We start from the raw sequence: 27,296 nt of genomic DNA on the forward strand, positions 1-27,296 counted from the left end.
TGTGTGTTTTAAAGTGAGCTTGGCTCAATCCTATCCCTAGCAGACAAATATTTGCTTAAAAATGCTGCCTTGATATTGCTCTACAGGAAATCCTAAAGTCAAACTCTGGCTTCACCATCACTTCTGCAATAATGACATTAAATGAATATTCCCATGCTTTCTGCAGCTTTAATGGACAAGGGAGATGGAATGCATTAGTCTCAACTGTGAATTTCCAGTTCAACTGTTGCATGGGCTTTTGTATAGCTACCTGTTTTTCAGTACTTACAATCAAACTCCAAAAGGCTTTGCCTGGGTATTTTTTATTTAAAAAAAAAAAAAAGATTAAAAAATGCTCAGTGTCAAGGGCTCGATTTCAAACTGGGTAGAGAATCAGGCTGAAAACACAAACTTTTTTAGAGGTGAACCTTGCTGCTCTCCAGATCTTTTTTTCTCTGAGTGCCTGCCAATATGTTTTCTCTCCCACCTTTGTTTCCTTTACATCCCCAAAGGTATAAAACTCTTTCTAGTTTCTTTTCAAGCATTCCTCTTATGTACCGTTTGAAAACCTGTGTCTTTTTCCTTCCATTCTATCTTTTTTCTGTTAGAATGGGCCCTTCCATCCCAGCATTCCTGTAATTGTATTCCTCAAAAATGCATATTATGAATGGTACACCTGAAAAGAAAAAAAAGAAAATTGTGTGGGTTGTGTTGCTCCTGGAAAACAGTTAGAAAATTTTAAATCCTGCATGTTGATCAAACCTAAAACTGCTAATGGAAGCAATTTGTTCCTCATGGTTGTACTACTGTTTACAAACAATACTATTTAAAATGTTGATTGAGGTTTAAGGAAAGGTGTTTGTTTCAGAATTATTTGAGATAGTAATAGGACAAAATTAAACCTCTCTAACACTGAAGTCTTTATTTTTTTATTTATATTTAAGTAAGCATTACTCTTTCCCTTTTGCATGTTTTGATGCAAAGGCTACCTGGGATAACAAAATAAATTTCAATTTCTCCATTAGCTACCAAATATCTTACAGTAGAAATCACCTACATATTTGCGAAGGATTATGCTTTTAAGAAATAATTGTTGAAAATTAAGTCAATTTTTTTTAAAATGCCAATTTTTTTTACCATACTTTTCTGGGAAAAAAAAGAGATAGGGAATTCCCTGTTGGTGGGGATTTTTTAATATAATTTGTCCTGTGTAAACTTTCTCTTTTTTTCTTTCTTTTTTAGGCTTTACACCCCCTGGGATGGATAGGTCATCTCCAGACAACAGTCCAGTCCATGGCCTGTTACGTCAACCCTCCATTACAACAGGAGCCAACATCCCTATTATAACAGAGCTAGGTAAGGAAAACTAACATTTAACCTTTCAAGTACGTTCCCCTATTTTTTTGCAACTTCCCTTGTTATGCAGTCTCAGGAAAATTACCTATACTGTATCTTTACACTGCTGTGTTTTCTCTTCTGATAACTGTTTTGAATTACTATTTCTAAAGGAAGATTAGTAACAGTTGTTTCACTTTATTTGAATAACTGAAATCTATTTCTCTCTTTCCTTTGCATTTTTGCTATTTTCTTAAACACTGTATCAGACAAGATGCTTTTTACATAGTGTAACAAATAAGCAGGGGTCTTTGGGCTAAGGTTAGAAAAGAAAAAAACCACAGTAAGTATGAGCAGACATTTCCTGTACATTTAATCAATAGTAAGAGGCCATTTGTTTATTTCTTCATGGTCCAGAACTTTTTAATCATGTGTAACCAAACTCTGTATAATAGTATGAGACATTTTACTCCTGAGAATACGATGATGGTAGGTAACCAGGCTCTGATTTCCACTCTAGCTGTGGGTATTTATGTTGTCAAATGGTGTGATGTGAAGTGCAGAAGCTGTTCTGTTTTTTTCATGGCAAATACAAACTTGATTTGTGGTCCTTTGTCCTTTTATTTTCTTTTTCAGTTTTATTTTTTAGAGCCTTACCTGTCTTTTTCCCTTACTTTATTCTCTTTCTGTACTTTCTTTTCCCCCTAAATACTTTACTTATTAGCTAAGCCTGGCAAACTTCTGCCTTTGGTTTCAATCAGTCAGGAAAAAAACAGTGGAACCCACATTCTAATGATAACTGAACTGGGTAAGAAGTGCCTTTTTCCTTCACATCACTGTCTTATTTTCTGTTGTTGTTGTTCTTACTGTCATCAGCTTTTCCTTTATTTATCTGGCTGTATCAGAGGGGCTACCCTCATGGCACTGCTTTGAATGTGTTTTATTTGTGGTTCTAGTTGAAATTGACTGTCTTGTTCTGGCCTTTCTTAATGATTTTTTTTTCACGCAGCATCAGTAAACCTTTGATCACACTCGCCTGACCTGCCGGCTGTTTTCATAGCACCTTCTCACCAATTCATTTTCTTTGGCCTGGGTCCCCACCTCCCAGGCCCTCCCTCCCCCCCCCCAATTTTTCTCTCCTTTTCTCTCTCTCTTTCTCTTTCTCTTTCTTTTCTTGTTTTTGTTTTTTTTTTTTCAGCCTATTGTCAATTTGGTGGACATGCCTTAGCAATTCTCACAGGAAGTCCAAGAAGAAATAAAAGATACCAGAAAAAAACCCCCAAACAGCATCATACTTTCCCTTAAGCTATTTGTTTGTTTATTTGAGGGAGCAGGCCTTTTCTCAGAAGCTCAGGTTTTGAAGCTGTAAAAAAGCAGCCAAGCTTCTGCATTGCTCCCTCTCAATAAGGAGAACTCCCACCAGCTTTTCCAAGCAGTGTTTAATGAGCATTTCCTATGGTGCAGCACCACACGTTCGAGCCTACCTCACCTAGCCTGGAGACCTTTCACAGAAATCCTAGCCTGCTAACTTGCATCAGGGAGATAAAGATATTGAGGATAAAACCACACTTACAGAATTCATGTTAGAATTTGTAGTACCTTGGAAACTGATACCACGCACAGCTAGCAAGCTGGTGCCCAAGTCAGGTATTAGTCTACCAGATGTAGGTGGAAAAAGAATGCTACTGTCAGTAGTGCTTACTCTCAACTACCAAATTAAACTAAGGCGCAAGCTCTTCAAAAAATACATTTCGAAATGATATGTCAGGCTCTCAAATACTATTTTGCTCAAGAATCTGGAGAATAAATTGATAGCCATTGTACAAAGAAAGGAGTATTGTAGATATTGGTGTTTGCTAGAATGAAATTCTTCTGACTCCCAGGGCAGAACGCTTCTCCATTTACAATGCTGAGGTGTTCTGTTTTCATGGTTACATCAGGGGGTGGAAAGGCAGGAATTTTAAATCCTACTTCAGCTCTGTTCCTGACTGAATGATCACGGCCAAGCACTGGCTCAACAGGGCTCTAAATGGAGAATAACAATTCTCATCTCTTTTAGACAGCTATTGTGAGGCTTTATCTATAGTCATTCGTGTTTGGTAAGCTAAGCGTGGCAAGCACAGTAGTATATACAGGTTGGAAAAGGAGTGGATGGAAAATGAAACTATATAGGAAGGAAGATCAGAATAGCAGGTGGAAGAATTTCTGGCCTAAGAAGTCCAGAGTCAAAACCTGATCAAGTTAACAGCAGCTCTCCTATTGTTTTCAAAGCTCAGGAGATGTGTTCACATGGGGAATAGGGACATAGTCAATGTGTGCAGTTTCAAATGCTGAAAAAGTTTTTAGTTTCCCTTCCTTGCATGAGAACTGAAATTAATTTGTCATTTAGTAAGGTAAAGGGTATTTCGATGGCATAGCTAAGCAGTCTGTGCTTTCATGCCTGAGGAGGACTAATAGGGAAATGTAGTATTCATGAAATACGATCCACTTGATGCTCTGATCTCAAGGAAACAACTATTTTTAGTGGAGTGAGGTGGAGGCAAAGAGCTTAGCTGTGACAATGAAATGCCAGAGAAAGTCTAAATGACAAATACTACTTTATTTGGGCTTTTTCTTTATAACAGCCTGACGTAGATTCTTTTTCGCAGTGGCTAATATAGAATTTGTGGCTAAAGAAGTGAAGTTATGGAGACAAATATTCGAACAAAAGGGAATGCTGCAAGAGAATAGCTGGAGTATTGCTCATTCATTCAGATAGATGCATGTTAAAGGGACAGTTTATCCTCTTTGGAGCCATAAGTGCATTAACACCATGCCAGTAAGAATCACAGTAGCCCATCTAACAGATGCCTGTGGGCTGTATCAGGGTTTTATGGAGAGCCTTTATTTTACAATGGGGTTCTGACTTGGTATCTTCTGATAACATTTCACGGTACATGCATACAGCCTTAGCCACTGTTCCCGACCAATACCAAGGTTGTCTCAATATATAGAAGAGTATCACGTATCTCATTTTGAGTGCAGGCAGCTGGTGCCACAAAGCTACTTTTACAGCAAAGTCATAGTCACCTCTCAAAAGCAAGAGAGTCACCTCTTACAAGCAAGATAATGATCAACAGATTTTTAAATGCACATTTTCACATCCATCTTGATTTCATTTTCAGTGACGTCAAAGACACAAGTCTGTGTTTCCAGACATATGCCGTTTCTTTTTCTTTCTGACTGTGTAATGTGTAAGGTCACATGCTGGTGACCCGGAGGCACATGATGATTTTATTATTATTTATTTATTATTTTCAGTAAATGATTCAAATGTTCAGTTCTTGGACCAAGATGATGATGATGATCCAGACACAGAATTGTATCTCACGCAGCCCTTTGCATGTGGAACCGCATTTGCTGTCAGTGTGCTGGACTCTCTCATGAGCGCAGTAAGCAAACAAAACCTTTTTCATTCCCTTCCATCAGACTTATTGTGAAAGAGTATGAAAGCATAGTTCCTTTTCCACAGGTAGTCAGGAGGAGACACTTTTCTCTTAGATGTCAAGAGAATTTCAGAGCCTAAACTAGGTTATTTTTTAGCTGGACACAGAGACCTTAAAACAACTGAAATATCTAGTACTACCATGAGTCCACAATTTTAAAAGCAAAGAGACTGATGTCAGGCTTTAAGGATAATATTTTCCAAAAAATGTTCAATCTCCCTCCTGAAACCCAGACCCAAATTCAGTGTGTCAGCCACTATGTTCACTGTTCATGTCAGACAGCATCCTCCATGTTTTAAGCTCTTAATTTCCTGTAGCCATGAACAATGCTCTGAGTATGAGCAGTGGGGGACATTGATAGAACTATACGAAAGCCATTGTACACATCATGTGAATGCTACTTGTGTGAAGAGAGGTCATAATCTCTTTTTCACATGAGTTGTCTTGTGAATTGAAACTTAAGTGTACGCCAGAAACTACAGATGGTGGCCTTTGGTTATGTCTACATTAGGGTTTTTGGTTTGCAGCCATAGTACAGTTTTGAAGCAAATGCCTCAGTCATACTCCTTTTTATCCTCCCTTGCTTCATACTGGCTAGGTTTTCAGACCAGTCTCACCCTGTTTGAGCTGCACTTCTTTCAGAGGGACCTTAAGCTCTGCTAGATGTAGCAAGAACATAGCCTTTTTAAAATCTGAGCATAGGCTTTCTGAGCTCCTCGTGGAATAAAGTTCCATAGCGCTGGGAATCATCTGCTGTAAACCCCACATGATATTAGAAATGAGCAAACGGGTTTCCTTAAAGGAGCCAAGTCTGACCTTCACCTAAATTCAGAATGAAGCTTTTTGCTTTTAAGAAAAATTCACAGTGATCTTTATTATTTAATATTTTATTTGTATTTCATATTTATGTATCTGTAGTTCATATTTTTATTCCCTGCTATATTCCTCATATTTTCCATCCACAGATGAATAATATCAGTCTACACTGTTAAAATTTTATTCTAATGCAGCCTAAGAGTTTGCAATAAACTCAGAAAATACTTTTTTTGAAAGTTATTGGACATATTTTGCAGATGTGACAAATTCAGAAAGCCTAAGCAAGCACACTTAAACTCTGTACCTTCTCTAATTAAAATCTCTATGTATAATATATTTAGCATTTTCATATTATAAATGGGAATAATTTAACACGAAGGTTCCAAATTATTATCTACTGTTTATCTACTCACATTGTTATCTAAATCAATGTCCCTGAATGAATCGTTCAGTAGGGCACTTCCAGAATCTTGGAAAAAGTATTCCTCTGATTGCCACTGACGTCACCACAAAAAGAGAGCGAAAAGTTGTGGACACCATTGCTCTCTTGTGCAAAGGTGTATCATGTAAATAATAGTGAGGCAATAAGACATATGTGGAACATGACTGTTCAGAAATTTTTACTTGGAACTCATCATATAATCCTCACAGTATTTTTAGTTATTGCTAGCTTTTATTAACTTCTAGTTTTTGACATCATGTCCCTCCATTTCCACAATTCCTTTCTTCAACAGAGTCTTTTTTTCAAACATTTTCACATCTAAGCGGTCATATTATGTGTCAGGGACAGTGCAGCCTGAAGCCAGAGAAGTAAATGTGATAACAAGTGTAGAAAATTCTAACTTAGGAAAAAAACTAATCAAGAAGACAAGCCAAGGATTCAGTCACTTAGAATTGTTCACCATTCTGTCTTTTCTTTGACCACTTTGCTGATCGGTGGCAGTGTTATTTTCTCTTTTATTCCTCAAAGGCCTAGTAAAGAGTTGGAAAAGTACAATTCTTCCTGACCCTTCAGAAAGCGTAAGATGTGTGAGATGTTTTCCCTTTACTATCCCTATTCTCATGGGAAGGATGTATTCTCCTTTCACTTCTTCTTCAAGGAAAAGAGTGTTTTTCACACAAACTAATCTACTTGCACTGTATTATCTCTTTTTTTTTCCTAGAGTACACTTGTTTTTAGGGACCAGCTTCTATTTATTCTGTCTAACTTCAAGCCAGTACCAGCAAACTGAACGCAAAATCCTAACTAAATTGTGAGATCGGCAGTCATGCTTTCATCCTATTAATTGCACAGGAATTCTGTAAGAAGGAAATAATACACACTGTACTGGCCTGTGCCAGCTCATTTTGAGACAAGGGTATAGTTTGTTATTCAATCTGCTTAATGATTTGGGATTTTTTATTGCTTAATTTTTATAGAAAAATTCCAACTTATGATCTCTGTTGATATCTCTGGCATGCAAATTCCTTATATGGTCTACAATACAAACGTACAATGCATGAACTGCTCCATTAAGAATGAATCTCCTCTTGCAGTGGTGGGGTTTTGTAGTAAAACAAGTGTAAGAAAGATTAGAAAGGAGAATAATACCCACGCGTACAGTATTCTTTCTGATCTGCAGGTAATTTGAAACATACATATAGATGTATGTATCTAGAAAGAGAGGTACAGAATATATTTAAAATAATTTGCTAAAGTATTCAGTTATTGAATAATAATAATGATACTAATAATTCAACAGTATTAATCAGTGTTAAATTAATATTTTCCTTCATGTAATTTTATTAATATAGAGGTAGTGGAGTAAACCCTACTCGTGAATCACAAATTAGAAAATGCGTTGTCACTTTCTGATTCAAATCTGAATGCTGAAGATCATTACGTTCTACTAGTTTAGCATTATTTCCTATAAGATGACAGTATTAGATATTTTAAATTTGAAGTTGTCTGTTATTTTCTATTTCAAAGATAAAAGGCTTAATGAAGTTTACTTTTCAAAATGCTAGCTACAGGCTATCTACACAGTTTGTCCTCTGCAGCAAAGGCAATATATTCCACAAGCCTATGATTCACAGTGTGGTAGTTCGAAGATCATTGCTCAGAAGACAATAACGAGCTCAAAAACTGCATTGTCTTTTTGATGAGTTGGTAACAGTGGTCTCTCCAGGCTTCGGTTAAAGTGCATTATTGTACTCTGTGTGAACACTGTAGACATGGTTCATGTTTTAAGTGTGGCATTGGCCATTGTTAAATCGTGCCAGCTAATCATTATTATGTCTTTGAAGAGACATCTACTGCCATCAGAGATGTGAATGATATATTAATATTTGTTTTGTCATAACATATGCAAACCCAGGGAAAGAATATATGTAGTCTGTCAGTCTCAAGGTGGCGCCGCTCCTGAAAAGCAAAGCACATTCTCATCACCAAATTGAATGTGACTAAAAGCCATGGGATTGTAAGCATCTTTTAGATAATGTGGATGTTTTGTAAAAAGATTATCTTGAGCTATAAAATTACATGACATAGGATAGCTTAAGGGAAGCAAATTTTTGAGGAGGAGTACTTTTTCCTTTTCTGGGCCTTGTTGAGATAGTTTTTCCAGAAAATCCTGTGCGTTCAAGAAAATCAGTTTTATCGACATGCAGTACTTTCAAAGGTTTGAGCAGTTGGCTTGAGAGCCAATGCTTCTCTGTTACTCCTTTTGGTGCTGAAGCTATGAGAACCACAGAAGTTCTGGCAGGTTGGCATCCCTCCCATACATACTGCTGACAATAGACTTGATGTACTGTCAGAGTGGTGCCATTAGAAGCAAAGATCTCCAGAACCAGATTATACCGTTTAACATTCGATATCCTCGATTTCCTTGTACTAGAACTTTAGGTCTTGGTTTGTGTTCTGTAATACTACATTCTATGTTTTCTTCATATAAACAAAAGTACAGAATGGAAGGCAATAGTTAAAACAGTTAAAAATAACTTTTCAGTATATCCCTTACTCAGAAGTTCTCTATCAGGGATCCTCACAGTCTTATTTATACAGAAAAGAAACTGTTCTAATCTATGATATGGGCATTTTGAAACACAAGACTGGGTTTTGTGCAAGTCTGTTCAGGGGATTAGCAAGCAGCATCTTGTAACCTAAAGCACCCCAAACTTCTTTAAAGTTTGGACAATATTTTGAGAATCAATAGATTTTCAAGGGGTGAAATGCTGTTATTTATTTTCTGCTGTTGATTCTGTCCCAAAGGCCCTTTTGTTATTGGTCTAAGTTACTGATGTTAGCTCAGATTTGGATATACATTATTTATTCAACAGAATTCCTCCAACTGAAAAAGAAAAGCAAGTTAAAGTATTTGTTTGAAAGCAATGTTAAAAACTGCATGCAGTGGAGGAGGAGCCTTCTTAAAAGAAATCCATAAAAAACCACTAGCAAACACAAAAAAATGGCAGATATGACTTGGAAAATGACAATTTTAGAGTAATTATAAATGAAAGGCAAAGTGCTATTAAAGTTAAAGCAATGTTATTAAAAGATGTGCTAATTTTCAGTTAAATTTTCTGTAAAAGACCGATTAGTTTAAAAGGCTTGACAGCATTAACTGCAAAACATAAGCACTCTGGTAATTATACTTTAAAAAATGATTGAACAAACGGGAAAGCATCCCCAAAATGTTTGAAAGAGCTGCAGTACAATTCCGGAGCATAGGCTAGGTGGCACTGCTAGCTCAGATATCTGTGTCAGAATTTCCTTGCTATTTACCCAGTTTCAGTGTCTATGATGCATTTCCTTTTTTCTGTGTTTAGACTACACCTATTTCACATTCTCATTCCGGCTGCTGATTATAGCGATGTCATACAGATGTCCAGTGTGGGTTTCAGTTAATGGCAGTAGCAAACAAGTATTTCTTCAGTTATGATTTTACAGTCAACAAAAGGGATTCACTACCATTACTGGAAAGTGTCTTGTTACTTTAAGTACAGCAGCACCTTTCCAAAGACGTTCTGTAGATCAGTTTCTTATAAGTACTGGCAGTTCCAGGCCACGTACCCTCCCACAGAGCAAGTAGATCATTCTCAAATTAATTTCAGTGTATTATTATTCCAAAGGAAATGGATATCCGCTAGTTCAGCTTTTCAGTGTCCCCAGTTCCAAACTGGCAAGAGGTAATGAGAGGAGACTGATTTTTGTGACAATTGAAAGCATGGACAGACGGGTTTTTCCTGAGGAGTGTTAAATATGTTAGTATAGGAGGAAGCAAGCCTATTTAGCAGAAGGTGACAAGTTACAGCTTCCTATTCACCCATCCTGTCTTGCTTATGGTTGGGCATTTTCTGATCGGTTGCAATGCCAGAGCAGTCCGCCCTGAAAGTTGGAATCTTTTTACTCATTGATGGCAAAAAACCCCAAACCCATCATTTGGCTGCACTCATCCATCTGATTAAATGGTGACATCCACATCAGTCATGGTGTGAAACCCAAATTAAGCCATTGTTCCAAGATAAATGTTGCCTCCTTTGCTAATAAATGTCTTAGCTTTGCCTTAACATTTGTCTAGCAGTGGGAGGCCTTTCTCCAGTGACAGCATTCTGTTCCATCAACAATAGACTTGATTCTTTTCTCATTTGCATCAGTTTCATAGTAGTGTATGGCTCCCAGAGTTACTCCTGGTTGGCACATGACATAAGCCAGAATTGGGCCCATTATGTCGTAATTGCACTGGGGTTTGGGGGTGGGGGTGTATTTTATTTTATTTCATTTTATTTTATTTCATTTTATTTTATTTTATTTTATTTTATTTATTTTATTTGTATTAATGAATTTGTGACAGGTGCCTGACTTGATACATTATTTTACTACTGCTTTCATTTCTCAGTTTAATATGAGATCTGTAGTAAAATGAGCAATATGGCCACAGTATAATTTCTTAGTAGATCATGCTCTAGTGAGCTACAGCTGAATTTACGATAAGGGGTAATTGTGCACTTGCACAGTACAAAATTCAGATGAGCTAAGAGTATATGTGTTTAAATCTTGGGTTATGGCTATAGTTGCTATAATTTGAATTACAGAATAAAGAGAGAGAGAAAGAGTTGGAAACCAGTGAAGGCTGGCCTAATGATACCTCCTAAAGAGTAATAAAATTATTAGTACAATTTTAGACTTTTGCATGTTTTAGCAATCACTGCAAGTCAGCAGTCTATAAAGCCAGGCTATTTTACACAAACCAGCATCCATCAGTCTTAGAGCAGGTGAACATTTTTTACCATAGTTGGGCCCATTGTAAACCAGACTTGAAAAATCTACCAGTAAAGATATGCTTTACTTTTGTTTCATGATCTTCTATCTTGATTTATAGATGTAAAACTGAGAATAGCATTTTTCAATAATACTAAATACCACTGCTTACAGAAGAAAAAGGAATAAAAAAATACTGAATAAAAGAGTGGGGAAGGTATGAGAAGAGATACTATTGCAGAAAATGCTATGCTTTTGTGAAGATATGTGCTTAAAGTGCTGTATAGAATATGTTGAAGCACATTTTTACTGAAAGGGCTTTTCCAGCTTCTACAATTGCAGTGCCTCCAGCCTCTAGATCTGGCAGAATTTGGCTTTATATCCATGAAACTGGTGTCAAGTAACATTGCTGCCTAACTGCAGGAGCAAAGGAATTGTGCTAATTATTTTAGTTCTGAGTGGTGTATAGTATACACTGACAAAGGCTGAGAAAAGAGACTAAACTTAATGCCGATTTTTTTATTCTGAGTACTTCCACGTTGGAAAAGTATAGCACAGCGGGAAGAGTTGCCAAAGAGGGCAACTCTGATTCTCACCTCAGGGACATTGAGAAAGAAGTAATTGAAGAATAAACAATCATGCCTGAATGTCTTCTCTCTCGCACCACGGCAATTCCTATTAAATATCATGTAATCACTCCAGACTTACATCCTTGCAGAGGGGTCATATTGATTTTTCTTTATGTTAAGAAAAGTTTGAGTATTACACTTGAATTGTTACACAGTGCATCCACATATGTAAGAGCTGATTTGAGATTAGCTGTTGGTTTAGACTAACTGAATCTTCCTGAACCCCTGCTAATGTCAGACAACTCTTTACAGTACACTTTGTATTTAAAATATATAGTGCTTTACCCGGGCTAATTTAAAATAATTGGAGTTGATGAGATGCAAATATTTGCTTTAGGGCATGTGTAACAATAACAATATGTTTCTCTCATTTTAATTTAGTCAACAGGTGAATGGCATATATGCCTATGTAAATAAGCAGAGAAGCTTGAAGTTATGAAACTTCAATGTAACAGTGAAAAATGTTGCTGCATAGAATTCATTTGCTCCTGTTTTATCTGTCATCTCAAGTGAACAATAAAACTGAAGTTTCATTATACAAAGAAAGAATATCAAAGTAACATGGATAGGAAGCTAGTTCTGCTTTTTGATCTCAGGATAAAATATTTCAACCTGTACCTCAGTTTACCCATGTATTAAATACAATTACATTGTATGGATAGAGCAAAGAATTTCATTGAAAAGTATTACTTAAAAAAGTATTATCTTTGGACAAGCAGCGCTGTTTGAGAATTCAGTGTTCATTTTTACTTGGTTGGATTACAGACATTTGTTCCAAGTCCTAAGTTCAACAAAAGTCACAAATCTAGTAATGGAATCCACAAACCCAGGGATGTCAATCCTGCGTACTCTACAGTGAGCTCATTTTCTTCTTGTATGTCCCCATACAAGGGGGGACACTTGCAAAGCTTCTGAAAACACAGACGTTAGTGACATTGTAGGTGATGGTGTCTCCTTTTTTTTTTTCAACATTATTTTTTGCCCAGTACATTACATTGCAGATATTTAACTGAGTATCTCTGAACTATACCAGTATACTTTTAAGTGAACTTGAAAGTCATTCATCTGGCATTAAATTAATATTTAAAATACCCATTGTTTGCCTGACAGACCAGCAATGCTACAGATGCTGGCAAAATGTCAGTGTGGAGTAGATCTTCCCTAATAAACCACACTTACCCTATACCCTAGAGTTTTTTAAAAGGACCACCAGGATCCCAAACTCATCATACATTTATCTGGAATGAACTCAAGATGTTTAATTGATACATGCTTATGTCTGAACACTGTCAAGTCTCGTAATAAGATGTTTAGTACCATACATCGGTTAGACTGCTAGAGTCCAGGCACAGTAATAAGTAATGACATTTGCAGCACAAAGGCAGCTCCCCAACGAATTGGTGACAAGAGTAAAAAGGCAATCTAGCCTGTGTAAGCTTTAAATGTGGTCTGAATTTTACAATTACATGTCCTAAAGCCCATTATTAGACATGAAGGCAATGAGAAGGAAAGCAGTCATTGCATCACTACTAACACCAATTATAGGAAACATAAATCATTCAAATTTTTGTACTTTAATAAAAATCAGCCTGAATTGGTGTTTAAAGGAAGGACCTAGTATAGGAGCCTAATGGGATAGAAGAAAATAGAGTAATTGGAGGCTGCTGTCTTTTCACTTTCTATGTAAAATTATTTGAAGAGACAGCCAAGAACTTTAAACAGCAGAAACCCAGAAAAGTTGTAATTTGGATGTCTTCAGTTGTGACTTTAATGGTGTTTGCTTAAAGAGCTTTCTTTTATCTCTGCAGACATACTTCAATGACAATATCCTCACACTGATACGGACATTGGTAACAGGAGGAGCCACACCAGAGCTGGAAGCACTGATTGCTGAGGAAAATGCATTGAGAGGAGGTTACAGCACGCCCCAGACACTTGCAAACAGGGACAGGTGTCGAGTTGCTCAGTTGGCTTTGTATGATGGGCCGTTTGCAGACCTAGGGGTAAGATCATGAGGCATATGTAGGACCAGGGCTGGTCTGCAGTCTATTTGTTTTCTCTCAGACTGAATTAAAAATCTATCTTAATTAGCGTATAAGTTCTATTATTTAGTTTAATAGAGCTTTTGGATCGTTTGACAATTTATAGCACAGGGAGCCAGGTTTGCTGTTACCCTTGTTAAGAAGCTGTATGACTTCCCAGACTCCTTGCCGGGATGTCTCATGCAGAAAATCCTGTGGCTCTTCTTAGTTGTCAGCTAAAGATATGGATGAACTGACTTGGATGATATAACTATTCTAACAATAATCCATTGTAAACATGAGCAATATCTATACCTTTGTTGGATTTTGATAAGCTTATTTAGTCTTTCCACGGAGCTTCCAGTTCTTGCTTAAAATATACTTATTAGCTTGAAAACAAAGCTATAAGGTTTGTTTTCTGCTGTTTCTGGATGAACTAAAATTCTTGCGAAATCCTGATTTTCTGACATTTTGATTCCACTATCCTAAGAGTGAAGTAAAAAAAAAAAAACGAACCGACAACCCCAAAAGCAAATAATAAAAGAAAAATCTTTAAAAAACAGTGCATTTGGATAAAGAACTATCTAGAAATGTTTTCTGGACCAAGGCTTGTAATCTTGAGGTGAATCCCAAAGTACTCACTTTGCTTTGATGATGATGATGTAGGATTTGATATTTCTTAAATTAACCTTGTGTTCACCAGCTCTGTTCAAAAAGAATGGAGCGACCTTCTTCACAGAAATGACAGGGAATCCCGGTTTACGGATTAAGGGTGATGGGAGTACACAGATAGAAGTAAACAGCCTTTCAGTTCATGTAGAAGTCCATTCATAGCCGAAACTAACAGCTCATCAAAACACTTGGGCATGCGGCATAACATTTTCACAAATAAAATAAGCAATACCAATCCTTCAAATGGTATTTTGCTAGAGCCTCAGTTGCACTACATCAGTGAAGGTAGAATGCATTAACAGTCATCATTACTTAAGAATCGATATTTTAGATATACAAATTATCAAATCTAAACTTTTTTTTGCTAATCAAAACATTTCATATTATTTATGAAAAATGGCATACATTTCATCATTTTTTTACAGTGGAAGATATTATATTATCCTTTTAACCCCTCAGAACTCTAATTTCTGTTGTGCTCCCCTGTGAATTTATTTGTCTAGATGACAGTATGGCTACTGTGAAAAAAGGGTCAAAAATACTAACAATTTTAATATCACAGCTAATGTAATTGTAGAATGTGCATTGTTTGGTACCAAAATTTATATTTCCAGCTTAAAGCAAATCACTCACTCTTCCCAATTTACCATCATTTCATGGATCAAGGCTTTCCAAAATAATGATCACTTTACATAACTACTTATTTGAAATAAAACATTTAGGTTATTCATTTCCTTAGGTCTCATTTGTGACAAAGAACAGACTGTCTATACATTGTCCTTTTTGTACAGGGTCATACTGAAAATCCTGTTCCCTGTCATCGTAGTAACAGAGAAAGAAAGGAAAAAAATGTGCTGTTCTCTCTTTTTTTTTTCTCTCCTTTCTTTCTCCTAGGATGGAGGTTGTTATGGAGATCTATTTTGTAAAGCACTGAAAACATACAATATGCTTTGCTTTGGAATTTATCGATTAAGGGATGCACATCTAAGTACTCCCAGCCAATGCACTAAACGGTAAGCCCAGTCATTTAGAACATCTCTGATTTGCTGTTCTTCAGTCTTCTCAGTGAGGAAGATCCCAGTGCCTGTAATAAATCTAAAAAAGAGCATTCTCCATTTTTTGCATAACTTTGCTACAAAAGCTAACTCTTTGAGGACTTCATGATGATTCTTTAGCTGAGTTTAAATCGTAGGCTGGATATCATAGCATCAGCTTTCAGCTAATTTTAATAAAAAATTTTTAAAGTAAATTTTCAGAACACATCTTTATCTTGTTTGATTTATGAAAATCCACTGCTTGCATACAGGGAAAGGACTCCAGTTTGCTTATATCAATCAGCTGTAAGTTACTGGATAATAATTTACATTATAGTAGCTAGACTTTCTTTTTTCTGAATGCTCAAAAAATACTCCTGTGGGCTTCCTACAGGTACTCTCTGTATCTAATAATCATTTCTTCCAGTAAATGGAAACCCTTCTCTTGGCAGGCTGCATTTGTACTTCAGTAGCACCAAGGCTGACCTCAATGCTTTAAATTGAGCGGACACATTTCCATCTTTGCAAACCGAAGGCCATTTAGCAGCATACTTGAAATGTGTCGTGATTAAGTGCCTACTAGAAATACACACACAGACCTGTACCAGAACTGTCACAAATCTACCATCTGTTACTGTTTCATTCTCTACAAAAAGCATCATTATTGGGTGAACATGGCAATAAACAACCCTGTAGCCCACCAAAGTGGTTTCTTCTGTAAGGATTTGGACAAATTGAGTAGAAAAAATTATTTTCAGTTTAGATTTACACTGTACTTGCTATACTTGGGATTATTTGTTGGATTAATAAGTGACTTCTGTCCCTGAGGCAGCTAAGCCAGATTTCTTACGAGCACTGAATTAATTTGAAAAGAAGTTGTGAGCTTTGTGATCAATTTTTACTCATTTCTTGCTTGGACAGAAAATGCCTATTGCCTTGCTCAAGTATGTTTTTCACATGCGTGCAAAAATTTAGCAGCAGCGTCTATTAGCCCTTCCTACCCTGAAAGGGGGTTAGTTGAAGGTGGGAATTCTTGAAATTGATAGAGTTTTTGTTTCAGGTCTGGGATGTATAGTTAGCAATGCTGGATTCTTGGATGTGCAGATTTCTCTTTATAAATGCTCTTTGAGGCTGTGAATGTACATGTGGAATGAATGAACAAAATTAACCTCACTGCGAATTTGCTGATGTATTTTCCTTAACTTGTTTTATGTAACAATCCAAACAAATAATTATATCCCTTGTTCTATTGACAGTATTTAAATATTTAGTAAATATATAAAAAGTATGTATTTAAATATAACTGCATCTAAAATCCTCCTCTCCCTGCTTTTCAGCCATTCTTTTAAATACCGTTGCTGGTGGGTATGTTACTGGTTTTTGTCAATATGTAAATCTATTTGCTAGAGTCATTGCATTATGGTGCAGCTAGAGAAAGGAGGGTGATTTGTGTGGTGCCTTCTCTGAAAAATCGTGATGTGATTCACTTGAAGAACATCCTACACAGACAGTATGCCTGTGCAACAGAAAACATACAAAAAATGATATCTGACATAAGAAGGTCCTAAATCATAATGGGTAGTATTATGTGAGCTAAAATTAGGTACAGACTGAAGGAAACAGAAATGCAAAAATCTGGGTAAATGTTTATGAGAGAACAACTGTAGCAGAATTTTTTTAGCAGAAATCTAAACCTGCTTTTTCTTTTTCTTTCTTTCTTTCTTCCTTTCTTTCTTTCTTTTTCTTTGTTTCTTTCTTTCTTTCCAGTTACGTTATCACAAACCCACCATATGAATTTGAGCTTGTGCCGACAGACTTGATCTTCTGTTTGATGCAATTTGACCACAACGCTGGCCAGTCCCGGGCCAGTCTTTCTCATTCCTCCCATTCCTCCTATTCTTCCAGCAAGAAGAGCTCATCAGTTCACTCCATCCCATCAACAGCAAACCGACCGAACCGCACCAAGACCAGGGATTCCCGGGAAAAACAGAAGTATGTGCAGGAAGATAGACTTTGATATGTGTACCTGCTCCCACTGTGTGTGAAACTTGCATTCACCACCCATTCTCCCCAGTTAATGTTTCCAGCAGTAATGTTCCCTGTTTTCCCATGGAGTTCTCCCTTTTTGTACACATATTTTGCATATGTATGACAGTGTGCATGTGATTGTCATTTTTATTTCACCACCATAAAACCCTTAAGCACAACAGCAACAAAGCAGACGGACCAAAAGTTATTTATGACGCCAGGGGAGAAAAAAAAATTCTAAACCCATAGGCACACAGAAAACATAAATAACTCACTGCAGTTACTCTACTTATCAGAAAATAGAGTATATTTAACATGAACACTTGCTCTTGATGTCAGAGTTACACAAAGAAAGTAATTTAGTACAGAAGTGTTGACGTATGTTGCGGTAGGTTTTTTTATATTCATATTTACAGGAGTTGCTACATTTATTTGAAGCTTATAAAACTAACCCATTGGGAAAAAAAAAAAGAAAAAAAAAACCAAAAACAAAACCAAAAAAATCCCTACTGATTTTTCACTCTCAAGGCTTACATTGTATAGGGCTTACACTCTTTGTATAGATTATTACTACGCACCGGCTTTATACCAAAGGAACATCAGGGACTTTTCTGCTTGTTTAAGGACTTCCTCTAACATACTAGCCTTTTGGAGATAGTGTCTTTTCCCTTTAACACTGAAACTGTCTGGGCATGGAGTTGTAAAACTCCAATGGTTTAATTTAAGTTTAGAAAGAGTCTAATTGCATATTAAATTATTATTCTGTCTATTTATACTGCCACATGAATACCTATATTTTCTTTCACTTTTGACATTTGGGATAAAAAGCCATATGTATCATAAATATTGGATGTAAGTCATTAAAAACTGCCTTCCTGGGACTTTTACATCTTTAAAAGGTGAATTAGTCACCTTATGTACAGAATAAATAATGTTCAGAAAAGAGCAAGCATTTTTCTATGCTTAAGTATCAGATCTCGAGGGACTTTGTTCCTTTCCCCAGATGGTCGTTTAACTTTTCCAAGTTAGAGTGGTGGTATAAATCTTCCAACAAGGGTCCTAATATGTGAAGAACCTCCAGAAATCCTGCTCCATGTTCTAGCTGGTTCTTTTCAACAGGTGCATGCCAGTCCACAGCACGCAGGAATAAACGGGAAGAGAGCTGAGTAGCTTTAAGGTCTCTCCCATTTGGGAAGAAAAGGTGGTGCTGTGCCCAAGACAGCTAATGAGCAGAACAAGAGGGCTGGGGTGGAAATATTCACTGTGCTGAGGCACCATGTTCTAGGCACTTGCCCCAGAGCTTTGGTTCTTGCAGATTCCCACCAATGACACACCTAGCCAAACAAAAATTGTGGCAGGGAATTAAATAAAGTAGTGGAAAGTAACCTATCCTAGACAGCCATAGAAATGATACTTCAAGCTTGTTTTTTTTTAATTTCAAATGCCAACTTTTTGAAATACAGAACTAGTTCTAGGTGGTATGAAGAGTTTCCCAGGGTAGGGAGGCCAGAAACACATACCACCTTCCCTGGCTACCCAGCAAGAAAGCATGCAGACAGAAAATAAATATTTGGATGTGGGAGTGATTAGCATTGTAGCTGCCAATCCAGACAAGGTGCTTTTATGGTTAGTGTTGTTTTCTACCTTCCCTTTCCCCAAGCATGATAATTTTGAAGATTTGCTTGCTGTGTGAATTGACAATGAAGCCAAGCACTTTTACTGACAAAACCTGGAACCATATAAGTGGGCTACAGAGAGTGCCACTGTGCAGTGTTAAGCATAATGATTGGAATAATACAGTATATATGTGTGTGTTGCATTCAAAAGCAGCTGTAAGTCCTGTCAGTGAAATATGTTGCAAATTGTGGATGGTCCCTTACAAATGAGTCTATTACAGTTGCTTTTCATCATAAAGACAAATTCATGTATTTCTTTTTGCAAAGAAAGTTATCATGTTTTGCCCTAAGAATATTTATTACTACAAGGATGTGCCAGTTAAAGTGCTCAACAGGAAATATAACAGTTTAAAAGCATTGTAAAACTTACATAGCTTACTTCTTTTTCTAAAGTGCAACAAGGATGAATAGAATGGGCCAAGGTATGACAATTAATGGTTCTGCATGACCTAGCAACTGCTGTGGGTTTCCTTCTATAACTTTGTCCTTGTGAAAACTTGTGAAATTAAAAAAAAAATAGTTACAAACTTTATTCAGTTATTGGTTTGTTTGTTTGGTTGTTTTGTTGGTTTTCTTTTGCCTTTTTTTTCCCTCCAAACCAGAAGTAAAACTGGCTGCTGCTGCTGCTGCTGCTGTTGCTCAACCCTGTTTTATTTTTTATCCTCTCATCTGCTTGCCTTTCTAATTGCACGTGTCCTTTTGTAAACACCCAGGTTCCTGCTCAATGAAGATGCCTACCCTGGTGCAGACATTAATTTCCCATTCCTCATTCCAATTCCTTTCCTCCCTTCCCTTTCCTACTCCCCTGTCCCCCGTGTATGTTCATGAGCATCTTTTTATGTTGGCAATATTGACTGAAGGTAGTCGAGAGCAGTTATGCATTTTGGAAGAATGTTAATGGCTTTGACACCAAAATGCTTTTCCATTAATGTTTTATCTGTTTTCCATTTAGCAGAGGTAGGAAGGGTGTTAATATGAAGCCACTTGTCACATACTATATAATAATTTTATAAAAAAAAAAAATAGTATTTGTATAACTGTGCATCTCAAATAGAAAAAATATAAACAGTGTACATTAGAGAAGCAACTTGTCTACTTTGTGAGCAACAGAAGAGGAATAATATGGATGCAAATCTGAATTCTTCAAATCATATTGAAGTCTAATTCTTCTCTGTCTTCTGTCCTAAAGTTGGAAGTCTTAAAGTTTTGATTTTTAGTTATGCCATGTGCAATTTTCACTGCTAACTATAGTCAAACTGATCAAATAGTTTATTACAGTGATGAAGATTTTCTGATATGGATATACTAATGAAATTGGGAGGTTGGTCATTACAAGTAGAGGAATGTTTAAATCAACTATGTTATGTTGTCAAAATTTTTTATATTGAAAAGTAACAGGAAATCTCCCATTTGTTCAGAAACCTATCCCAAGTCAAACGTTCTTAATAAGTACCCTGGTTAGCTTTTGAAGGTGGAAAAGCAGCACCAATGTCAAGAGATGGCATTTTAGAGCTTTAAATGGAGATCCTGCCACTTGTATCAGTCCCAGCATGGTTTTGACGGTGGAAAGCTAGGTGCTTAGTAATTTTGCTGATCAGAGTGTTGACACAAAACCATATCTAGCAAACCTGCAGGTTCTTGGCATGGGTTCCCACTGGCCTAAAGTGACAGAGTCAGGCATTTTCCAGAGAAATTCCCATTGTCAAAAGTAAGAATTTTGCTAGTTTAAAAAAATAAAAAATCACCAAGAGCAATTCCAGAATAGCTTATTTGTCCCAGAATTTTGCCTTGGAGCTAAATAAAGACCTTCACAGAAAGTAAGAATAGTTTCTTTTCTCTCTCCCTGCAAATTACTTACTGCCTGCTTCACGTAAAATATTCATCTGCCAAACAAAGAATTGCTGAGCAGGTGGGTGGAGAAACTTTCATTACTTTTTTCTCATACAGGAAGAAATAGCATGGGAGAATTTTCAGTTTAGCTGTGAATGAGCTACCTATATGGAACAGGGGGAGGCACACCAACACATACATACAGACTCATTTGAAACTTCAAATGTCACAGAGGAAAAAAAATGCATGTTTAAAACAATTGTAAGGTAACCTGGGATTATGGTGAGAATACAGATTTAGTAAAATCTTTGTGTCATGTTTAGCTAGTACGTTCTTTGCCTCTGCTTAGAAGAGAGGGTGTTTCACAGTGACATTTATTCAAATGTGATTATTTAGTCCAGAATTAATGAGAGAAAGCACCAGAATGATAAATCTGTTGGAGAGAATTGCTGGAGTCTTATACAAGTTGAAGAAATCTGTATTTTTATCATTTTACTTTAATTATTTTATCTTTTTATGCTGCAGGGAACAGTCTTACACAGGATGTTAATTTTTATTTATTTGTGATAAGAGCATGAAGCCTTTAGAACCTTCATGGATGCACTGGGTTGCTGATAGCCCATTGCAAACACAGGTGTTTGAGAGGAAAGTAAATGTTTTCTGCTTTCTGATACATAAAGTTACTTAGCTGTTCCAACATCTCTTAGGTGATGCTGTCAAAAACAAACCTGTCAAATAGCACAGGAAGATCAGGGACTCTCCTGAACAGCTCTTAAAAAAATAGAAGACTTATGCCTGTTCTCACTGTAAAGTAGAAACACACGGTAAGGATCAATATACCTATGCCAAAAGGGAGAGACGGACTGAACATGACAGAACTAAAAAAAAGTTGGTCAATATAACAACATATAAAGACTTAAAAAAGGGTTTTCTGGACTGATTTAAAGGAAAGAGTAAATAGTTTGTTTAAGATACATAAAAATCTGTGCTAAGACTTTGGAAGACATATCAAAGTCAGACTGTGAGCATAACAAAAAAGATTGTAAAGTGTGTAAGGGATTCAAGAAGGGCATTTAGTAACTGGGAGCAAAATGTCTTAGTGACCAAGAGTAAAGATGAAGAGTGTCAAGCTCACATTTCAAAGGTAAGTATAGAGGTTGATGGACTTCCACGGGAGATTTGTCATTACATGGTCAAAGACAATTTTAACAGCAGAAGAGGAACAGGAAAGGTATAAAGCTGGGTCCAAGCATTTGATGCTGGAGATGATAATGCCTGGATCAAGTGTTCAGCACTGGCAAAAAGAAATTTAAACAGCAAAAGAAATTAGAATCTACCAGTTTCTGCATTTATTATTTATTTTCTGTATTTATTACTTGCCAGGTAAAGGCAAAAAGAGCCTTGATGGTGTCTTTTAAAGATCAGCTCCCTGGATATGAGTTTTATTGTAAAGACTAACATATAAATAATAATTGCCTTGTTTTGAAAATTCCAGGGAAAGCAGGGGAGATGATGGAAGTGCTTTGCACTGGCTGCTGAGAAACACAGTGCAGTTCATCCCTAATCCTTAGCACACACACAGTTCTCCCCTTTCTTGCTATGAGATTGAATTAACTTGCACCAGCTTCTGTTTGTAAGGAAAGTTTGTGCACCATATGTTAAAAAAGAAGGTAGAGATAAAAGTTCACAGTGCTTAACTTGCCTCAAAATCATTTTAAACACAAACCATTAGAAAACTGTTAGTTTGAAATTGTTTATGTGATCTTGCAAGGCTTTTAAAACATGATAACCATCACACTTTACACCTCTCTGAAAGGTTAGTTTAATCGTAGATCACATAAAATTGGTTTCCACAAATGCATAATGGTTCATGTGTCACACTTGAACTAAATGGTTTTTTAAATGGAGCTGAAATTATTTTGATGTGTACACATTCCCAGATTTTTTTTTTCCTACAACCTTTCTTAAACCAGCCCCCATCAGGAACCATTCCCTTAAAGTCTCATTAATAATTCAGATGTTCTGATGACTTTAAAAGATCTATGGAATTGAGGCTTTTTTATTTTTTTTAACTGCTTGACAAAAAGATAAATGAATGTAGAAAGAAGCGGTAGGAGTCTGGCAAGCTGTAGATCATCTCTGAACAGATTGTAACTTTATCATTCTGTCAGGAAGAATAATTTAAAGCACTTAATCAGTTAGCTTCAGTGTGCAGGATGTAACATTATGAATTCCTATCGTCCAATCTGTTCAAATCAAAGGGAACTTAATTATAATAGGTAAGAGAGAGAGAGAGAGAGAGATGGGAGATTGAACATTGTTCAGACTCAGGCAACTTTATGGGAGCAGGGAACTATTTACCCTGATTGCAAATGAGTAGGATATTTTAAAAGGATGTAAAATACATTTTAGAAAATTACAAGAAAATACAGTAGTTCTGTTTACCTTCAGTAATAAGCCACTAATGATTAATACAATTCCTTTTTTTCAATTTAAAATTTTTAAAAAGCATAAGCACAGGTAACAAATGTATCTGAAAAAAAAGTTGGATTAAACCCTCATGAGTTTGGGGTTTGTTGCTGGGGAGTGGTGGTGTTGCATGTAGATGCTTAAAATCCATATCAAGTATAAGTGTTTAAATTTCATATTCACGAAAGTGACTGAGAAGTCCAGTAATTCTAGAAATCAATCCACTTCTTTAGAGGCCCTAACTTCGAAGCTAGTTGCTTATTTTTATGCATTTATGCCCAGATATTTGTCCTTTATTCTTCCTGGTCTTCCAGTTTCTATTCTCTGCTTCACCTTCTGAGCTTTTGTGCTTGATCCTTGGGTTTCGAAGTGGATTTTGCTCTGCTTATTTTTATTTATTTATTTGTTTAAAATGAGCACTCCTTCCACTTCTGTCCTGATTCCAGCCCACATACAGCAGCATTTCAGTGGTAAGCAAAAGTGGCAGTTTGTATTACGTGAGACGCTAAAGCTTCCGAAGCATTTTGGGTTCCCAAAATGTAGTAGTGCATACGTGTAAGAGCAGCAGCTCTGATGTGGCACACATTAAACCTTGCATGTAATAACGAAAATGCCCCAGTTGCAGAATCCTATCCCCAGAACCATTTGTGGCCACTGCTCTGCACACCCACCTCTGGAATTTGGGGAAGGAGGGTGAGTGGAGACCTCTGTTCACAAATGCTTGTCAAAGCATGAGCACCTAATGGCCATAAGCCACACTAAGACCAGGAGTTTCTAATTAAGAAATGACAGCAGTAATTGCTTTCTAAAGGGCTCAAGAAAATTCTTTTTTTTTGTTTTGGTTTGGTTTGTTTTGTGAATTTTAAGAACTTCTTGTCCACATCTGTGTATGAACAATGCAATATAGTGGTTACAATCACAAGCAGATAGGGAATGGCTGCAATGCTGCAGCCTCTCAGCATCCTCACTCCTTCCCACATTGCTCCCAGCCCACCTTAAATCAGTACCATAAAATTCTTCCTATGTTCATGGAAACAGACACTGCCCAAAGATACAAAAGGAACAGCTTCCGCTCTAATCTTCCTTCAAGTCCTTGCTTCCTTTGCCTTGCTGTCACATATCACTACCAATCCACTCAGGATTCAGCCCCTACTACAGTCATCTGCAGCACCGAGTATGTTCCATACCCCTTCCCAAACTGGAGAGTTCAGCAGTGCCCAAGCAGGCAGGTTGCTAAGTAGCAATATAATGGCCATCCCGTGCAGGAACGCAGCCATCTGGCAGCATGAATGCAAGCTCTATTTATTCTAGCATCAACTGCGGAAAGTTCTTCTTTACATTCTCCTGTGTGATTTCTGAACCAGCAGTAGCAACCACTCTGAGGCTGAAATTGTTCAGAGAAGCCTCTGATTCTTTAGATTCTCCTCTGTATAAGGACTAACGTGCTCTTTTCTGCATTACCCTTATCCCATCTGCTCTCCCTGGCTTCTCAGTTTAGCCTTTTATTTGTATCATTTTTTCAATAAATGAATCAGAGGGTATTTACCTGAGCATGAAAAAAAAAAAGAGCTCTATTATATTCAACAAGCAAACTAGCATATTGACAGTTTTCTTCAGCTTCTACTATCAAATCTGCAAATGTCATCCTCCTTTCATGAAAAGTCTTTTCAGAGGTATTAATCTAATGCACCGTACTGCTAGTAATTAGTCAAAGTCACCTTCTATTGATTGCCTTTTCTCTATAAACTTTACTGACTGCTCCCCCCTGCTTGGTTGTGGGTTGGGGTTTTTTTTGGTGTTTATGTGTATATGTGCTTCACTAATTAAAACTCTCATTTTCCCTCCTTATTCTGTCTCTACCCATTTTGCTCCTTAGCAGAAAAGAAATGGTTTACAGATGAGCCGGATAATGCCTATCCCAGAAACATTCAAATCAAGCCCATGAGTACTCACATGGCCAATCAGATCAATCAATATAAATCGACAAGCAGCTTGATACCACCAATCAGAGAAGTTGAAGACGAATGTTGACTCCTTCAAGGCCAGAACTATTTTTATAAAGCCTGACAAACTTCATGAATGGTGATGTGACATTTATTCCTCTTACATGCTGAACCACTGATGGAGAAGTTAAGGGCAAGCTTAATGGGAAAATAAAGTAGACAGATCTTTGTTTGTCTGCCTTTAATATTGCTTCCACATATTTTGGAAACTATTTCATTTATAAATGAACATAATCAAAACTAGTCATGTATAGCCTCTAGCATTTTAAATTATTTTTATTTATTAGAAAAAAATATATTTTTCTTTTTTTTTCATTGTCAAGTATTTTCCCTTACAAAAAACTGCATGTGTGGCCAGACTCCTAAGAATTTAAAAAAAAAAAAACAAACCTCAGTCTTTGGCATAAAGGAGAATGATGGTCACAGCCATGAGGACATGTAATTAAGGGAGACAAATGATATATTTACAAAAAGAAAAAAAGGTCCAACTTGTATTTTAGTAAATCAAAAAAAAAAAAGAAGGAAAAAAAAAAAGAACAGTTCACCAAAATGTTTCTTTACTGGAGGATGTGTATTTTGTTCAGCATTGACACCAGCTCTTAATAAACTGAACTTATTTATTTTCAAAGTTGAAAGTCATATTTTTGTACATGTAACATTCTTCTCAAATATTCTTTGTTTTATTACCATATACAGATCATCTTAATTGCCAGTTATGTTAAGGTCCAATAATGCCCCCCCACACACACTGAGCCCCCTTCCCGCCCCCCCCCCCCGCGCCTACACAGAGAAGCCCAGCATCCTCGATAACCTTCTGCAACACTGGCGTAGTGAACATCACTACCCTAAAACCAAGGGCCACGTAGATAAGGTGTTCATAGGCAGCACTTGCTACAAGTGGCAAATCTGGCAATTCCACTCCCCATTAGCCATCAGCAGTTGCTAATTTCAGGAAGGCAAGTTTGGCAATTTCTCTTCTTTTGCCATGTATTACAGTGCTTTAATCCAGAGTACATAAATAGTGCATGAAATCATAAGTTATAAACCTTCTCATCTACCATATTTTGTTGGTTCCTTACTTCAAAAGTGCTGATGGCCTTGCATCACTCTTGTTTATTTAGTTCAAATTCTTCCTGCTATGTATAGAGGTTTAGCTCCAGAGCTTTGCACATTGGTGATAGCTCATACCTTGGTAAAAGGCATGCTGAATCTCCTTTTGGTGAGGTCAGATCAGGATAAGAACTGGTTTAGCCTCAGCTTTATAATCTCACCACATGCTGTTCTCAGTTAATTCCTGCACCAAACGAAATCTTATTTTAGCAGTTGCTTTTTTTCTTTAATTTATTTTCACTTTGCTGGGACACCACACATAAAAGTACAGTAATAACCAAATCAAAACAAAAGTAATGAATGTATTTATTATGATAACTTACAAAAGGCCTTTGATGGGTGCCTTTTGTGTCAGCAGTTTCACAAAGTTGCCAACAAGCTTTATAGCCATCAGACAAAAGTGGGGTGTTTCATATCTGTGCTGCAGTATCTATCCACCCAAGCATTTGATGTTCTAAATGATTTAGTAACTCTCTCTATCTCAAATTAGCAACATCTGACACAATTGTGTGAAGGAAAAAAAAAAAAAAAAAGAAGAAGAAAAGGCTGTGCTAATAAGGATTAAAACAAAAACATAGGACCCAGTCATCAGGAAAGGGAGAGTTTCATTGTGCAAGTTAACTTTAGGCTTTGTAATTTTGCAGAATTGTTAAACACCACAATAAAACATACTGTGGTACTTTTATCTTTAGAGAAATACCGGTGAATCAAATAAATACAAAGCAGATGATGAATTTATTGTGAAAACAATGATTTCCACTATATAATCCAACATTTAAGCTAAACTATCTGAGCTTTAATGTTTGTCCACTGGCTGCAGTACGAATATAACCATACTAACATCTAATAAGCTTCATTCTGGAGTGACATCTTGGACTGTGACTACTTTGTTGTTACATTTTTGTAGAATAGCTCTTCAAAGACAATAACAAGAATTGTTAATACAGTATCTGTAAAATTGGATTGTTTA

The 27,296-nt window shown here is 36.7% G+C and overlaps 1 protein-coding gene across 40 annotated transcripts in view; it reads left to right on the forward strand.

Moving 5' to 3' along the window:
• KCNMA1 (potassium calcium-activated channel subfamily M alpha 1) overlaps positions 1-25,844 on the forward strand; it is a 526,550-nt gene extending 500,706 nt beyond the window's left edge. For 18 of the 40 annotated variants that reach the window (XM_052800261.1, XM_052800260.1, XM_052800262.1 and 15 more), the window contains 7 exons: positions 1,222-1,335; positions 4,615-4,745; positions 13,292-13,486; positions 15,071-15,189; positions 16,978-17,202; positions 19,308-19,336; positions 25,090-25,844. In XM_052800261.1, coding sequence (XP_052656221.1) covers positions 1,222-1,335; positions 4,615-4,745; positions 13,292-13,486; positions 15,071-15,189; positions 16,978-17,202; positions 19,308-19,336; positions 25,090-25,244 — 968 coding nt within the window. In that variant the 3' untranslated portion in view covers positions 25,245-25,844. The remainder of the gene's footprint in view (positions 1-1,221; positions 1,336-4,614; positions 4,746-13,291; positions 13,487-15,070; positions 15,190-16,977; positions 17,203-19,307; positions 19,337-25,089) is intronic. The other 22 variants (XM_052800250.1, XM_052800258.1, XM_052800296.1 and 19 more) reach the window with 3 other exon arrangements.
• The last annotated feature ends 1,452 nt before the right edge of the window (positions 25,845-27,296 follow it).

The sequence above is a fragment of the Harpia harpyja genome, chromosome 10 (genome assembly GCF_026419915.1).
Source record: "Harpia harpyja isolate bHarHar1 chromosome 10, bHarHar1 primary haplotype, whole genome shotgun sequence".
Lineage (NCBI taxonomy): Eukaryota > Metazoa > Chordata > Aves > Accipitriformes > Accipitridae > Harpia > Harpia harpyja.